The sequence below is a fragment of the Paramisgurnus dabryanus genome, chromosome 17 (genome assembly GCF_030506205.2).
Source record: "Paramisgurnus dabryanus chromosome 17, PD_genome_1.1, whole genome shotgun sequence".
Classification (NCBI taxonomy): Eukaryota; Metazoa; Chordata; class Actinopteri; order Cypriniformes; family Cobitidae; genus Paramisgurnus; species Paramisgurnus dabryanus.
The window spans coordinates 10,034,198-10,051,513 of NC_133353.1; the positions used below are offsets into that span (position 1 = coordinate 10,034,198).

At 38.7% G+C, this 17,316-nt stretch overlaps 2 protein-coding genes across 4 annotated transcripts; one reads left to right on the forward strand and one right to left on the reverse strand.

The window, feature by feature from the left end:
* Positions 1-88: 88 nt before the first annotated feature.
* Positions 89-11,366, forward strand: LOC135761022 (ribosome quality control complex subunit NEMF). The gene is made up of 32 exons (XM_065275089.2): positions 89-229; positions 319-387; positions 461-563; positions 644-769; positions 848-996; positions 1,132-1,199; positions 1,298-1,387; positions 1,469-1,542; positions 1,632-1,702; positions 1,795-1,870; positions 1,939-2,079; positions 2,232-2,440; positions 2,517-2,678; positions 2,763-2,826; positions 2,920-3,008; positions 3,103-3,206; positions 3,290-3,352; positions 3,987-4,099; positions 5,858-5,915; positions 6,031-6,089; positions 6,257-6,374; positions 6,464-6,683; positions 7,755-7,797; positions 7,883-7,932; positions 8,012-8,162; positions 9,026-9,103; positions 9,182-9,352; positions 10,104-10,139; positions 10,341-10,447; positions 10,589-10,632; positions 11,029-11,108; positions 11,183-11,366. The coding sequence occupies exons 1-32, from the start codon at positions 171-173 to the stop codon at positions 11,255-11,257; spliced, it is 3,120 nt and encodes a 1,039-aa protein (XP_065131161.1). The 5' UTR covers positions 89-170; the 3' UTR covers positions 11,258-11,366.
* Positions 11,367-12,421: 1,055 nt separating this feature from the next.
* Positions 12,422-17,297, reverse strand: klhdc2 (kelch domain containing 2). 3 transcript variants are annotated; one of them, XM_065275098.2, is made up of 14 exons: positions 17,142-17,296; positions 16,180-16,408; positions 16,013-16,098; positions 15,809-15,926; positions 15,612-15,724; positions 14,887-14,968; positions 14,244-14,327; positions 14,084-14,164; positions 13,905-13,963; positions 13,417-13,526; positions 13,267-13,339; positions 13,098-13,185; positions 12,841-12,893; positions 12,423-12,761 (listed from the first exon to the last, which is right to left on the reverse strand). In XM_065275098.2, the coding sequence occupies exons 2-14, from the start codon at positions 16,387-16,389 to the stop codon at positions 12,650-12,652; spliced, it is 1,269 nt and encodes a 422-aa protein (XP_065131170.1). In that variant the 5' UTR covers positions 16,390-16,408; positions 17,142-17,296; the 3' UTR covers positions 12,423-12,649. The 3 variants fall into 3 exon arrangements, with proteins under 3 accessions (XP_073668607.1, XP_065131170.1, XP_065131169.1); XM_073812506.1 differs by having other exon boundaries at positions 12,422-12,750; positions 13,098-13,339; positions 17,142-17,297; XM_065275097.2 differs by having other exon boundaries at positions 13,098-13,339.
* Between the last annotated feature and the right edge of the window lie 19 nt (positions 17,298-17,316).

Below are 17,316 nucleotides of genomic sequence, written 5' to 3' on the forward strand. Positions count from 1 at the left end.
TCGTACATCTTAATTATTTTATTTTGTTGTGCGCTCCAGTCAATTCCACAAACGGGCTTCCGTACGCAGAACGAACAGACGCGCATGCGCAAAGTGAGCGCGCACACCACTCTCTACACTGTCAGATGTAGAGTTCAGTAAGACTTTGTTGCAATAATCCATCATCAATAATGAAGGGAAGATTTAACACTGTGGACATCAGAGCAGCGATCGCAGAGATCAACGCTAAGTAAGAGTTGTGTTGTTCTCTTTAATATACACGCACGCGCGTGTGATGACAGTATTTGTGAATGAACTCGTGTGTGATTATTTGTACAGCTGTGTCGGGATGAGAGTGAACAACATCTATGACATCGATACTAAAACATACCTGATCAAACTACAAAAGTGAGTGACCCAAAGATATAAAGCTAACGTGTAAATGTATGGCATGCTTAAGACCCAGCGTGATATTTTTCAGGCCTGACACTAAAGTTGTGTTGTTGATCGAGTCTGGGATTCGGATTCACCGCACTGAGTTTGAATGGCCCAAGAACCTCATGCCATCTGGATTTGCCATGAAAGTAAAGATTTTCAACATTCTTCTTATTCTCCAAGACGTTACGAGTTTTGACCTAACTGAGTGTTTGTGCGGTTTTCTTAGTGTCGAAAGCACCTGAAGTCCAGGCGGCTCGTGCACGTGAAGCAGCTCGGTGTGGACAGGATCGTGGACATTCAGTTTGGATCTGACGAGGCCGCGTATCATCTGATCCTGGAGCTGTATGATCGAGTACGAGCTTGATTTCAACCCCCTTCCTGGAAGATATGTGTTGAATAAGTATAGTTATGAATGCGGATTTGTTCTCAGGGAAACATCATTCTGACAGATCACGAGTTCACCATCTTAAATCTCCTCCGGTTCCGCACCGCAGAGGCTGAAGATGTGAAGATCGCTGTGAGGGAGAGATATCCAGTAGAGAAGGCCAGACCCATAGAGTCACTCATCAGTCTGGAGAGGTAGGCGGACACATCAGATTTGTGTGTGTGTGTGTGTGTGTGTGTGTGTTTGTGTGGTTTTCATACATTGCAGTTATTACCCGCGCTATTGTTTCCTCTCAGTGTGAATGTTCATGATGTTATTTCTTGTCTCAGACTCACTGAGCTCTTGTCTAAATCTCAGAATGGAGAACAAGTGAAACGAATTCTGAATCCTCATCTCCGTATGTTTTACGTCATCATATTTATTATTCAAATCTCTTTCCTAACCCTTCTGCATATAAAGATTTGTCTGTATTCATGTGGTGTTGTGTGTGTGCAGCGTATGGCGGGACGCTCATTGAACACAGTCTCATGGCTGTTGGACTGCCAGGCCTGATTAAAGCTGACAGCCAGTTTAATGTCACTCTGGGTAAAAATGATCTAGATTTTTGTCCATAAATTTAACAATGTGTCTGTTAAAAAAAAAAGAGACTTTCTCCTTCCCTTACAGAAAGTCCAAAAATCTTAGAGGCTTTGCAGATAGCTGAGGATTGTATGGAAAGAACCGCTAACTTCAGTGGAAAGGTGGGCACACATTATGAATGATGAAGAATCGTTTTTTACTTGGTTTACAGTTGTCTGAATGATAACATGTTTATCTGTCAACTTTTAAGGGCTACATAATACAGAAAAGTGAGAAAAAGCCAAGCCTGTGTCCAGATAAACCCGAGGAAGAGTTATTCACGTATGATGACGTCATTCACAGCTGAAGTTGTTTATGTTTCTCTCCCATAAGTCAACAGCTTTTCTACCTATCTGCTTTCTTTTCTTGAACAGGTATGAAGAGTTTCATCCTTTCCTGTTTTGCCAACATGAAAAAAGCCACTACGTTGAGTTTGAGTCTTTTAACAAGGTTTGTATAAGGTTCCTCTATATAGAGGTGATTCTTGTTTGCTCCTCTAAATCTCAGTTTGATTGCAGGCGGTTGATGAGTTCTTCTCAAAAATGGAGGGCCAGAAGTTGGACATGAAAGCCCTGCAGCAGGAGAAACAAGCTCTGAAGAAGCTGCACAATGTCAGGCGAGATCACGAGCAACGGCTGGAGGCGCTTCATCAGGCCCAGGTCTTATTTTCAAAGCGATTCTCTCGTCCATGAATTGCTGATAAACGCGCGACTCGCACACGGTTCATGCAGTTGTTTGTGTTTACGTGCATTGCTTCATCGTTGTATTGTTGTTTTGATAAAGATGGACTCTATCGCATGTTGTACCGCAGGAGGTGGAGCGGTTAAAGGGTGAGCTGGTGGAGATGAATCTTCATATTGTGGATCGAGCTATACAGGTGGTGCGCAGTGCGCTGGCCAATCAGGTGGACTGGGCTGAAATCGGTCTGATTGTTAAAGAAGCTCAGGCGGCCGGTGACCCCGTGGCTTCTGCCATTAAAGAACTCAAACTCCAAAGCAATCACATTACCATGCTGCTCAAGTAAGAGATCCCAAAAAAGCTTTTTGAGCAGAAAATTGCTCTTAATCCTGATTTCTGATCCTCGTGTCGTTTCCAGGAATCCGTATGCCGGTTCGGAGGACGGAGAAGCGGAAGATTCGGGATCTGAATTGCTGAAGGGTAAAAAGAATAAAAACAAAGATAAAGGAAAGATTGAGAAGAACAAACCTGTTCTAGTGGATGTTGACCTGAATCTCTCAGCTTACGCCAATGCAAAGAAGTGAGTCTTTGACATGAATTCTGTAATCTGTTGTGGAGGAAGATAAAAAGAATAAAATGTCTGATAAAATATGACCGTCTCTAGATATTATGACAGCAAGAGAAGCGCGGCCAAAAAAGAGCAGAAGACGGTTGAGGCGGCTCAAAAGGTAACGCGAAAAAGACGTAACTCTCCGTCTTGTATTTAGAGACGGCCTTTATTTTCTGTTAAACGTTTGCCGTCTGTTTTTCTTGGCACAAAGGCCTTCAAATCAGCTGAGAAGAAGACCAAACAAACCCTTAAAGAAGTGCAAACTGTGACCAGCATTCAGAAAGCCAGAAAGGTTTACTGGTAAAGATCCTGGACATCCACTAGACTTCCTTTAAACACCATACAAGCAAATGTCGTTTCTTGTTCTGATTCAGCAACTTTCTGATTCTGGCAGGTTTGAGAAGTTTTTGTGGTTCATCAGCTCGGAGAACTATCTGATCATCGCCGGACGAGACCAGCAGCAGAACGAGATGATAGTCAAACGCTACCTGAGAGCAGGTCCGTCAGAACTTTCGTCTGCTCTAAAGAGGGGCCGCCGGTGTGTCCGTGTCTCTCTAAATCATGCGCTTGTGTTTCCTCAGGAGACCTTTACATTCACGCCGACCTGCATGGAGCCACAAGCTGCGTGATCAAGAACCCGTCTGGTGTGGAACATCACATATTTCATACGATATAGATGTCAGGATGGGTATATAAGTCAAGAATAAGGACTTCATCAATATGTAATGGAATAAATACAGAGAATTGTAGGGTAATGAAGACTGCAGGGATGTAGATGTGTGAGAGCAAGTTAAGGTATACCGGTGCAGAGACAGTGGCCATTTTGTACCCAGCAGATGTCCGGGCCAGGGCAGATTTGAGACGTGTACTCGGTTATTTTCCAGATATTGTATAATGCAAATCTGCATGACCGTGCTATCTTTCTTTTTAGTGTGACTGGTGAGGGTCAGCTGGTCTTCATAAACTACGCTAAGGTTTCCGGCTGTTTCGGTTAGGGTTGTAGGGCCTGGTTGAATGATGAAGTTGTGTGGCACTGTAGGATGGGACAGAAAGACAGGAAGTTCAGTCATAGTTTAGGTTAAATTGAAGGTGGTGTTCTCTCTTCCATGCTCAGATTTGTGTCTCTACAGTGTGGGATCATCAGGTTGAAAATATCATCATCATTTCTAGAATATTAATGAGCGTTAGAGAGAGAGCTGGTGAATCGCTGGTAAATCGTTCTCATCTGAAAAAAAGATTTTTTTATTCATTTCACTCATGAACATTTTGATTTTTCAGGTGAGCCTGTTCCTCCACGGACATTAACCGAGGCCGGTACGATGGCTGTTTGCTACAGCGCTGCCTGGGACGCTAAAGTCATCACCAGTGCGTGGTGGGTCCATCATCATCAGGTGAGCTTGCAGTGGTGTAAACACCCCGGAAAATTTATTTCAAAAAAATTATTTTTGTCCCTCATTCAATATTCTTAAAAAAGCATCTCATTGTGAAACCTCAAGAAGATGGATGTTAAAATGCCACGAGTAAGATTCTAGGCAAACGGTGATTAAACTTCAGATGATAAAATATAATGATTTTGAATGCACAGCATAATATCAATTTGTGTTATACCATTGTTTTGATGAGTTTAGGATTATTCTATAATGTGTTACAAATGAATAAAGTGTAGATGCATTGCTTAACAAATTAATTAGACCATCTGTCTATTTGTCTCAAAGACGTTCATACGTAAACTTGAGCCGACACATTTAATATCTCTCAGAAGTCTGAAATGAATCAGAAAAACAAGTCTTAATGATTGAAAAGTATTCGTCTGAATAACAAAAATGATAAAGTGCTTGTGCTATTTTTTCAGACTTTCTAAAAAAACAACGACAAATATATTTTAGCATTAGGAATACTACACTACTGTGACTAAATACACACATACTGACTGCAGGATTAACCCTTACAGAAACATAAACAAATGATTTTGTCTTTTGTTAGCTGTTCATGCAGATATTTGGTCAGCCGGACGTATGACAGTGTTTTACCGTGAAGATTTTCCCCTCTCTTATTGTGTAGCTATGGTTAGTCTGTGTGTAGTGTAGTCTCAGTGTCGTATTAGCTGACAGGTATGCATGGTGGGAAGCGTAAATAGAGACTTGTGAGAGATACTGATGATGATGTTCTGGTATTTGAGTTACTGTTGTCTTTCTAACGTCCTCTGACATTAACACCCATAGATCTGCAGCAGTAGATCGGCGGTTTCTTAAAACACTCAAACCAGCCCATCCGGCACCAACAGCTATGTTTAGTTTGACGTAAATCACCTTTCCTATTCTTATGTTTGAGGTCTGAATTTCAAAACATTTCTCCAGTCGAGTCTCTACTAGGGGTGGGCCGATCAGGACCTTTTTTGCTGGATCGGGTATCGGAAAACGGGGCCGATCCAAATCCGATACTGTGCATTACTTGTGGTTGTTACTGTCATGCTACATTAAAGTCAAACTATTATAAAAGCCCCATAAATGTTATTATACACTATATTCAAAATCTTCCTAATATATTCAACAGCCTTTTGCGAAAGACAAATGCATATATGAAGATATTTAAGGTCACAAAAACTGAATGGTTTGGTGCTCGCCGAGTTAATACACTGTAGTAGCGTGAATTAAATATGTCACACACACACACACACACACACACACAAACACACAAAAGCCGTATTTTAAACATCTGATTAAAAAGTCTTTCATGTTGTGACGGTTTGCGCAATTAAGTTATGTCCACTCAAAAACAATTAATAAATATTTAAGAACACTTACATTCGTTTAACTTGTATCTCATTTAAAAAAAATTCACTTGACATGATATTCTCCTGATTTTGTGCAACATGTTTTGTGTGTATATGTGTGCGTATATATATTAATGTGTTTATACACACACAATTCTAAATGGATCAAGAAAAATACTAGTATTGGATCAGGAGATACTCAGAATACAGGTATCGAAATCGTATCGGTAATGGAAAAAGTGGATCGGCCCAGCCCTAGTCTCTACTGCCTGATATTTGCGCTTTTCTTGCAGTTGATGTAGTATAGCTGCTGATGAGGTGTGTATACAGTTTAATGTTCAAGATCTAACGCTTGCGTGTGTTTTCATCTGTTCAGGTGTCCAAGACCGCACCGACAGGAGAGTATTTGACAACAGGAAGCTTCATGATTAGAGGTAAACATTTATCTGATGGGTTTATTTCATGAGACATTTCACTGCACTTCTGTTTACATATAAATTTAAACTCATACCACATACATTATATAACTATATTTTGTAACTTTCTCAGGAAAGAAAAACTTTCTTCCCCCGTCATATCTTATCATGGGCTTTGGCTTTCTTTTCAAGGTAAAGACAATGTTGACGTCTCTGTTAGAGTTTATTTATTGACTAAAGATCTGAGCTGGTGTCTGAAAAGCAGTCGAGTTAATTCCTAAACCTCGACATCTGCAGGTCCATAACACCAGTATGTCAAATATATGTTCTGTGTTTGCATCTCATTATCTGATTGACAGGTGGACGATCAGAGCGTTTTTAGACATCGTGGAGAGAGGAAGATGAAAACCCTGGAGGAGGATGAACAGGATGAGACATCCACTGCCAATTTGCTGGAGGAGGGAGACGAACTATCGGGTGTTTATAAACAAACTCTTATAGACGTTCATCTTTTGGCCCGTATCTATTTCTCAACGTCTAAACGTGTGGAGTTGTTTGTGTGTCAGGGGAAGAGAGCTGTGAGGAAGAGGAGTCCAGCAGGATGGCGGCAGAGGATGAAGATGAGCTGACAAACATCAAAGACGACAGTAAAACAGATGAAGCAGACGAAGAAGAAACTCACAGTGGAAAGGAAGATGAGGTTAAAGAAAAAAGTGATGAGGATCAGAGCATCGAGATTCAGTTTCCAGACACAAACATCTCACTGTCACATCTGCAGCCCAACAGGTGACAAACATTTGTTCGGAAAGATGATTTCTGAAGAGATTCTTATGCATGAGTTAGGTGTGTGTGTGTACCATGTATGTATATTGGTATTAGGGGTGTAACTGTTCTCGGTAAAAATCCTCAATGTATCTATGATGAATGTTTTGAGTAGTAGTAATAAAAACATCCGTAGCTCCGCTAACCACTGCATGTGACTGTACTGTAAAAAACAGATCGCCTGTGTCTCGCGTCCTTTACAGTAGTGTAGAGCTGTCTATTCAAATGTGCTGTATGTCAATCACTTGATAAGCCTGTACGTGACAACCCGATAACATCATGAATTCAACATTCAAACACAAAACTGCAGACATTGTTTGATGCAAGTCCCGCATGTTACTGTATGACATTAGACATAATTTAAGAGTCTGGTTGTGAGATTATGTGCGAGTGCAGGTAATGCCGAAACCATTTAAACAGCCACTACTATTCACCGTGCTAATTCAGACAAGCACATCTACTACATAACAATACTAGCAAACGCGCTAAATGTTTTTATTGCCATTTGTCACACAATACTGAAGACCTTCGGCTGTAGAGGATGCGGTTTAAAACTCTGGGTGTTGTCCAGCATTTCAGTTCGCCTTATGTACTTTAGCAGCCGTTATACAGCTATGATGAAACTCGAATCAAAACTGGGAACGAAATGACAGCCACACAGAACCTGACATTTCCACATCCATGGCAACTAAAAGTTACTTAAGGTGATAGCAGATTAAATTTTTGATTGTAAAATGGAAATGTCTTCTGTTCCAAACATGCCTAAAACATAAAAAGCAGGTTTTAATCTGCTCATCTGTTTGAAATGCACTTTGTTTATGGCAAAGCTCTGATGTTTTTTAAGTGACAAAGATTTGCGAGCATGTTGATTTGACCGTAGAAAGTTTGCCAGTGCCGAATCGTACCGAAACCATCATCATAAATCCACGATACAAACAGAACCGTGATCACCCCTAGTGTGTATACACATAATACACATACTGCATGTGTTGTTTCGGGGTCAAGGGTCATGTCAGTATGTGTCTCTCACTGCAGAAATCTTCAAAGCGCCGCTTTCAAGCAGGACGTTTCATGTCAGGTTAGTTACACAAAATGAAATTACGCACTTGAATTCAGCTTTGAATTATGACAGAGGGTTAAATGTGGCGAACCTTGTATTGTAGGAGAACACAGAAGCGCACAGCAAAAAACACTTGACGGCTAAACAGAGGAGGTAAGATGCTTTAAACATTGAGTGCAGACTTCCAATAGATTAACATAAAGACGAGAAGAATGTCAATCACGGTCAACAGAGATATGAAGAAGAAGCAGCAGCAGAAACAGGAGACCGCAGAAGATTTGAAGAAAACCGATACCAAACAACAGGAAACTGAAAACGTGGCTGCTAGCGCAGAGACGTGTAAGAGCGGAGCAGCGGTTCAGCCGCTAAAGAGAGGACAAAAGGTCAGAAAACTCTCAAACTGTGTCTCAACACATGAAATAATACAGTACAGTGTGAAATACTCATAATGTAATAACTGCTATGAACATTTCATTACAATAATAGTCTAATCATTTTTTAAAACATAATAAAATATTGAGCTCAGTGTAATAAAAAAACTATATATTACATTATAAACTCACCAAATATATTGTCATAACTGTAATAATTTTAAACATTGCACACTTATTATTAGAGGTGCTTGCATTAGTGCAAAGCATCACCATTATTATACATCATGGGGGTGGGCTTGTTTCACTAAGCATTAACCGTTTAGCAGGACCCATATCTCTGAATCAGAAAGTGTGTGCTCTCTTTTTAGTCATGGTAGCAAACAAAACGTTGTGAGTTTTGCAAAGTCAAGCACCACTTCACATTATCTTCAGAATATGGTACATTACTTTTGTATATAAATAAGCCAAAAATTGATCTTTTATTTCCCACCCGCATAACACAGTAAGGAATATAAAAAAGCCATTAAAATGAATGACAAGAAAATAAACCTGTGAAAATTAAAGGGTGCGACTGTGAGGATTTGGGGAAAGAAACTCTTAAGTATTATTACGTTTATGGAAATTCGTGACCAACCGGCAAAAAACATTTTCAATTATTTGCTGGTATAAACGTATGAACTGCAATTACATTGCAAGTTGCCACAGTGTATTCATAATGTTACATTGTGTGTAAAAAAATTTTATTACACTATGAGCTCAAACTTTTATTACGTTTTGAGAAAATGATTACATTATGAGCATTTAATAACAATAATAATAATGTAATACTTATGACATTATGTGCAGTTCCTACAACGTGTCATGTTTTTCAGACCAAACTGAAGAAGATGAAGGACAAATACAAAGACCAGGATGAAGAGGATCGAGAGATGATGATGAAGTTATTGGGGGTTAGTTTGGCATGTTACTGCTCGTCCGTGCATCTGTGTATATCAGACGAATCTGTCATTAATATCCGCTGAAAACAGTCTGCAGGAACCACCAAAGAAGAGAAAGTCAAGAAAGGCAAGAAAGGAAAAACGAAGGAAGATCCGCAGAGGAAATTTTCCCAGGAAGTTGCAGTGAGGCCAAAAGCGGAAAGCATTAAGACGCGTGCGGCTGCAGAAGATCCATCTGAAGGCCACGAAGAGAAGATCATGGTGACGTGACATAAGATCGGCACATAGTTTACAGTCAATCACTATACTGGACAGGCAACTTGAATTAAATGCTACTTTACGAGGGGCCGTGTTATATTGGGAATAATAATAATAGTCACTGCTGTAAACCACTGTTAGATTTAAGAGCCTGCAGTCTTTCAGCTTTGTCTATAATCACAAACGTCAATAAAATAATTTTTCATAAAACACGTGCTCCGCTAGCTGCGCCGAACCCTTTTGAAACACTTGAATTTATCAAATGTTACCATGGTGTTAGGTTTTATAACCAGTACTTTATAACATCAGCCAACATAGGGGCATGCTAGATGCTATAACCACTACTACCGCATGCGGCGCTATGCAGAGTGATTGGCACATAACCATAAATGATTTATGGGCTTAGGGTTAGTCTAGTTGGTTGATGTCCGTGCAGCAAATGCACTTATGATTTCTAAAGCATAAACAGAAACTGAGGTAACCAGGTGACAAAGGAGGGACGCTGTTAAAAACATTTGGTAATAGTGCAAGTGAAAATTGTGCCATTGATTTATGTATATTCTAATGCCAAAATCTTACATATTGTGCCTTTAATATCTATTTACACGTTAACATGTAGGACAATTTTCTATTATGATGTCATATCAAATCCTGTCCTGTATTTTGTCACTTTGTACTTTTGTAAGTCTGTGTTTTTCTGTGTGTGTGTGTAAACTTGAGAAGAGCTGTGACGGTTTCTCTTGATTTGTTGCAGGAGACTGAGGAGGATTTGGACAATCCAGCCGCAGAGGTGAACGACAATAAACGCTGAGAATTTAAAGTGTCTGTAACGGCTCACAATGGCATCCTCATTGAATTCTAAATCTAAATACAATCCCCATGATGTTTTCATGAATATACAGTGCTTTGAGGATTGTTATTGGCCACTCATTGTTTACTCATGTAATGTTGCTTATATAAATAGAGTATCATGTGATGTTTGTCTGATCAGGATGTAGAGAATATTCTGGACTGGCTGACTGGCCTCCCACACCCAGAAGATGTGTTGATGTTTGCAGTCCCTGTCTGTGCTCCCTACATGGCACTTTCCAATTACAAGTATGTTTCCAAGATCTTTTTTTACTGTTTGTTTGGGATCAGATCAGCACAAACCTACTGATACACATTTATCAATTTTTCCATTGATAATGGTAAAGAAATTTCTCCTGAAAAATCAAACACGTCATATTTTAATTTCAGGTACAAAGTGAAATTAACCCCGGGAACTCAGAAAAAAGGAAAAGGTAAAGATTGTTTATGTCTAACGTTAACATGTGGTATATAGAGCAGTGGTTCTCAAACTTTTTTCAGCTTGCGGCCCCCCTTGTGTAAGGCGCATTCCTTCTCAGCCCCCTAAAGAAAATGTTTGACCAATCTTTTTTTCTAAAACTCAACATTTAAATTAAACAAAACACATTAAATTATACAAAGTAGTGCTGTTGGTTAGTAGACTTATTTTTTTTTTTAGGTTTAATTACACAGAAATAATTCATGATAAATTAATTTATTTTATATAATGTCATAAAACTGGGGCCCCTCTAGCACCATCCCCTCGGACTCCAGTTTGAGAACCACTGATATATATATATATATATAGAGTATCTCTGTCTAATATGAGGTGTGATCTCTGTACGGCGCAGCCGCCCGCACTGCTGTGTCGAGCTTCATACGAGGCAAAGATGTCAGCGCACGAGAGAAAGATTTGTTTCGCAGCGTAAAGGTATTTTTAGCTTCTAGTAATTTTGCTTTTATAATGTTGTTAGTCTGTGATGTAACAAGGTTGCTGTTTCACAGGACACCGATCTGTCCAGAAATATGCCTGGCAAAGTAAAGGTTTCTGCTCCTAACCTTCTGGCGGCAAAGAAATGAAGCTGTTGAAAACTTCTAGAGAGACTGAGCTCATCCCTGAAATGCTTTTAATTACCTTCTGTAAGACTGATTATTTGCAATAAATTATATATTTTATAATTGAACTCAATATGCTTTGTTTCTGTCGTTTAAGTTTATTTTCACACCATTAACATATGTGGACATGAATTTTTTTTATGTTTGCACCATAATACTTAATTCTGTGTAACTGGAAACTGTTGTACACAGACATGGACAATTACACTGCTTCATGTTCTTGGAAACCAATTTGGTTATTATATTTTTTGGTTCTTCCTAACCCCAAAATAGCTGGAAAAAATCTGAAAAAAAGAGACAAACCAAAACCCGGGTCTTAGGAGGTTAAGAGGAAAACAGATTTTCTGTATTTGGACAGTCGAAGGTAAAAAAAGAACCCTTACAGGATTAGAAATATACAATAGACACATATGTTTCATTTATTTGTATCTCTTGTCCCTAAAAAGACTGTTAATAAAAATAGTAATACCTAGGGCTGGGTGATATTCTCCAAAAAATCATATCTTGGTCATTTTGGGATGTGCGATAAAAAAAACATTTATATTTAAACAGTGTGGGTTAAAATAACATTCAAAAAGACAGAGTTTGAAAAAATGCATCCGCACAACTGGTTGGAAAGCTTGCGTCTGACCTCAGAGTTAATCTCTGGACATAACGATATATAGACGCTATTGTCTCTTCCCGTATCCCACTGGGAAAAAATACAGATAAAATACCTCAACTCGATATAGGGCCCAGCCGTTGTAATACTGCGCGATATGGTAAATTACAATTTTATTACCCAAAAACAAATTCCTGTCTGGTTTACTTTTAGTTTGAGTTGATGCGTCTGCTACAGCGATTATTTGCGGTCTTACTGCTTACTGTGTCACTTTATTGTTCAAACATTAAAAAGATTTTAGCTGAGAAGCAAAAAGAAGTTTCAAGAAGTTGAAGCTACGTTTAAGGCCATCTTAAAATCATCTGATAGCCGTGGATAACAACTTACATTTGATCATGAGAAGAATTGTGATTCATCTTGGATAATTGCATTTTTTTTGTGATGTTAAAAGAGTTTGAAGTTGGCAGACAATTAACCATTTCTATTTAATGTCCCTAACGGGTGCTAATCATTGCATACAAAAAAAGTGTTTGGATATTATAAAATTTTATTCTACAGTTTAACATCACCACAAGAAAACAATAATTTTTAACAACAATAAGACAAAAAACACCTGAATTTTGTGCAACGCAGGTAATAAATAAGAAATTTAACTTTCGCTACAAGAAATTGATCATCAAAGCAACAAAATATTTATAATCCACAAGAAACACTCTCATCACAGAAGTCTTTACAGCGATAGCAAGTCTTGGTCTTCAAGCGTCTCCCACAATTCTCTGTTTCAGTTGAAGCAGCAGATGTTTAGGCAAAACATCCCATAGATGCTCCATCTGTTTCCTATACCTGACTGCTGCATCTACACACAACCTAAATATCCATACAGCACAATGAACACAGAGAGAACGAGAGACAATCAAACGTGTCCTGCTTTGGACAAATAACTCACCTGAGCAGCGATTTGGGCTGAACATTGAATACCAACAGCTCGTTGCTATGAGCCTGTAAATAAGATGAGGAAAACATCCATAAATTTAAGTGAGAACCAGATTTAAAACAAGGATTTTTACCTACCCATGTTCAAAAAAGAAAACTATGAAATCTGTATAAATGTAAAACAATGGATGTACATTTAACAAAAGGGAGACAAATCTCTTCGCCGGCTAAAGAAATGACTCATATCAATAAAATCAAATAAAATCTCACAGCTTGTTGTTGAGAGAGAAGATTATTGGCACATCCTCCAAACACAAATACTTCACCATCAGGACCTAAACACGCCGTGTGCCAAAGTCTGCAGAAGACACACATGTACATCACCTCGCCAATGAAACACGGATGACAAAATCTGATTAATGTCAGAACCCAGACACACCTGGGACGCGCATTGTGTTTGTGATTCACTGATTTCCACTCGTTTGTATTGATGCAATAGATCCAAGCATCACCTAGAAAACAAAAGCTCAAAATAAAGCGTGTGCATGCTCGCTCCTCGCTGTGCCAGATGATTTTAAGCGTCACTCACTCAGTGTTTCTCTGTTGGTGGTAAACCCACCAAACACAAAGAGATGATCGGGTGACACCGGGGTCAGAGAATGCCATGAACGACCTGCTGGACCGTTTTGAGGAACACACCTGAACATGAGCACAAACCTTACGGCACAGTCATGGTTTAAAACCCTAGCTAAGCTCTGCCCTTAACCTTTACAACTGCACATTCTTTACCGAATGTCCTACGAAAGTTCCTCAGATTTACACCGAAAATGTTGATTTTTTTTGAAAAATGTGCTTATAAAGTGGTATATAACCTAACCTAACAGCAGTTTTAATAGCCACAGCGTACATGCAAAGTCTGCACCTCAACCTAAATAAAAGTTCAGCGATTTTCTATTTATTCAATCATTTCTAATCCCTGTTATGCTGTGATAGGATTATAAATTTAAGAGGCTGCAAACAGAGTCAATTATGCAGATCAATTTCACCTTTCAACTACTATAAATTCACTTAACTTACATTTCACTCCATGTCCACGTGTCCAGGTTGATGTAGTACAAATCATTGAGTCGATGATCCTGAAATAGATTGAAGTTTTTCAACAAAAAATTACATTGGCACGACGGAGAGGATGAATCCTAACTGTAAGTTAATTTAGTAGTTTGGTTCTCTGTTAAATTAACTAAACAATCACGCACCATATAGCGGCCTCCAAAGACGTAACCTCTGTTACCCAGAGTGGCGCAGGCGTGAGCTGCCCGAGGGGACGGTGCGTTTCCCTGTCCACATACAGTACAGACAGTCAACAGCAATCCGTTACAGGTTAGGGTATTAGAGGAATTAGTCAAGTGCTTTCACCTTTGTGATGGGTTGGGTCCAGGTTAACGTCTCAAGATCCAGAACGTGTATGTGATTGTTCCAGCCTCGGCCAACGTGGTTTCCCTGAGAAAACAACACCTCATCATTTGTTAAAATTAAATTCAAATTTATTTCTATAGTGAAAAAATTCTAAAAGATTTTAGAAAGAGACATTAAAATAAAAGTATAGAAATAATAGAAAACTGGTAAATTATTAAACATAAGAGTACTGTTAGTGATGGTAACCAGTGATACTTTAACTTTAATAAAGTACATTTTTCAAGTATCTGTACTTTATCAGAGTGTTTTTCTTTAACTTTACTACATTCTAAAGCGTTCTGAATCCACTACATTTCATTTAATACCTAATTTCATTGAAAATCTAACATCAAAATTTTTTAATCAACTTTTAACTAGAATGTACTACATTTTGAATGTACTTAAGTATTATGGGTAAAAAAACCACTTGTATTTATGAAATGTTGTGGAGTGACGAGTACAATTTTATTCATTGGAATGTAGTAAAGTAAAAAACACACAGTTACTTGAGTAGTGCGTAAAAGTCCTTCATTACTTTACCCCTCTGATGGTAACCATAAGAATAACTAGGAAATCTCACATGTGAGAACAAATACTAACTCACCGTGAATGAATTTTCATCTAGTTCAAATGTTCCTCTGTGACCGGGTGGTGGGATGTAGCCGTAGCCACCAAAATACACCAGCCTGTGTGAACAGATGACAAAAACTAGAGGAAGTCAATGGGTCTCATTCATTAGTAGTGCATGCACACATACGGTATTTGCATGTTAAAGGTGACATAGAATGATTGAACGGGGTATTTATCCTTGTTCTGTGATGTGACATGTAGACAAAAAATGTTTTGTTTGGGTTTGTAATGCCTTAGAAGCTTCCTAAAAACCTCTCTCAGATAGCTCTATTAGGGTGGGGGATTTTAAACAAGTGGTTTTGCACCTATTTGGCTCCCCCTACTGGCTTAACTTGCAATCTCATTACTGATTGGCTGACTTTGCTGCCACTCAAAAAATGTAGCCAATTATTTTAAAGTGGAGGGGCAGTGAGATGCCTGTGATGTCATAAGCATCAGTTTTTCAGATTGGGCCGTTTTCTGGCTGACATTTCTAAAAGAGGAATTTCTATGAGACTCAGATGTTTAGCATGTCTAGAACTTTTTGTATGTTTGTTCGTGAATGCGGGTAGACTACAATTATTCAACAAAGACAAGGTAAAAATGGTTTTTCATTCTCTGTCCCCTTTAAACATGCACGTAAATGTTTTCATACAGAATTCCTAACTCAAGAAGTTAACCCGTAACCAATTGAGTTATAGCTAAATCAAAGACACGTACTTGTTTTTGTAAACCCAACAGCCTAGTTTGTCTTTACTCGTTGGTGCCAGGCCCTTTACCTCACTCATCATTTCCCAGCGGAACGTAAAGGATCTTAGAGAAACCCGATAAACCTACAGGACGCAAAATAAGTGATTGTAAAGCTTTGAATTTAAGAACCGAAACAAACGTCTTTCTCTGGGACCAGAAATTCTTACCAGATTTGTGTTTCCTCTGGCGTGGTGACCTCCAAACAGATAGAGAAACCCATCCACACATGAGCCACAGCTGCCTGACATGGAGTTTGGTACGTCTCCCTCTGAACGCCTCATGCTCCTGCAGATCATCCATTAATTATCAACATTTTATTAACCCTAACTAACATGCCTTTCAGCCCCATGTGACATTCAGAGTAAATTTACCATCTTCCTGTCTCCATGTTGTATATCCAGATGTCATTCTTTGGCAAGTACAAATCAATAAATTCAGTAGCTTCAGCATCACCATTCTAATAAAATGACAAAAATGTTGAAAGATTAGAAATGTTCCAGATTTGAGTGCAGTTTGATGTTATATGAGAATGACTGACCTTATAGCCCCCCCACACAAACATAAAGCTGCCATCAGTCACTGCGATGTGACCGCTGCGCTCCGCTGGACTTCTGCTGGACACAAACCTCTCCTCTTCTTCTTCATCATCATCCTCCAGCCACTCAAAGTCTCTGTCCTCACGTCCTGCATCCCATTCAAAACCCCTCACATCATCTTCCATGTTTTGCACATTATCTTGATCCTCCATTTTTTTGTTATGGTTCCAACTTTGTTATTATTATAGATGAGAGAGAGAGAGAGAGAGAGAGAGAGAGAGAGAGAGAGAGAGAGATTTTATAGCAGTAAAGATCATATAATGTTGTTCTATAATAATGTCCAAGTAGAAAAATATAATTAATTGTGTTCAGTGCAGATGAATAATCAACTCCTTCCTCAGGCCACTTTAACATGGACATGTCTGTCTCGCAATAAATGAATCTTAATTCCACAGCACTCGTTTGTACTGTTACTACCATGATAACATTACACATATTTGTACTTCCCTTATTATGCAAATTCCTTACATACTTCACACTGTTGCCTCAGTGTCAATGTTTATCATAACTGTGCTTCACTTTTATGATTATCCTACTTATTTTATTACCGCTGCTATTTTTTATATTTTATTACGACCCCTGTTTACATTTAAATTTATATTTTTATCCCACTTGTTTTCATTTTTATTACTTTTATTTTGTAATTAACTCTGTTCACATTTGTTATTCTACTTTTTAAATTATTGCTATTTTGTATTTTATTATAACCCATTTTCTATAATGTGTATAACTTACGCAATGTAAGAAAGCTGACCAGAGCTTCATTTTAATGTAAGTTGTATCTGTAAAACTGTGTATGTGACAAATAAACAAACTGAATCTTTTGTAAACAATCGTACGCGTGACGGTGTTGTTGTTTTGATTGATGCGCGCCCTGTGCAATGTAATGGCATGAAATACTCACACGAGTGAAAACTAATAACGCTGAAACCCTTTTCTGTTAAATCATCGACTCGTGAAAACAAATTCGCTCATTTCATTTCAAACTATTTCAGTGTGTAAATCTCTTGCCGGAAATTCCTGCTGGTAATGTTACGTCGCCATATTTCTGAGGTCGGTGTGATGTTTACTGCGCATGT

Excerpts from the sequence above, each read along its gene's own strand:
- LOC135761022 (XM_065275089.2), top strand. The coding sequence starts at position 171 with ATGAAGGGAAGATTTAACACTGTGGACATCAGAGCAGCGATCGCAGAG. Across the intron at positions 3,009-3,102 it reads AAAGCCAGAAAGGTTTACTG|GTTTGAGAAGTTTTTGTGGT; the intron begins GTAAAGATCCTG and ends TGATTCTGGCAG. Across the intron at positions 5,916-6,030 it reads AGGAAGCTTCATGATTAGAG|GAAAGAAAAACTTTCTTCCC; the intron begins GTAAACATTTAT and ends TAACTTTCTCAG.
- klhdc2 (XM_065275097.2), bottom strand. The coding sequence starts at position 16,389 with ATGGAGGATCAAGATAATGTGCAAAACATGGAAGATGATGTGAGGGGT. Across the intron at positions 16,099-16,179 it reads TTGTGTGGGGGGGCTATAAG|AATGGTGATGCTGAAGCTAC; the intron begins GTCAGTCATTCT and ends TCATTTTATTAG. Across the intron at positions 12,894-13,097 it reads TTCTCTCTCAACAACAAGCT|GCTCATAGCAACGAGCTGTT; the intron begins GTGAGATTTTAT and ends TCTTATTTACAG.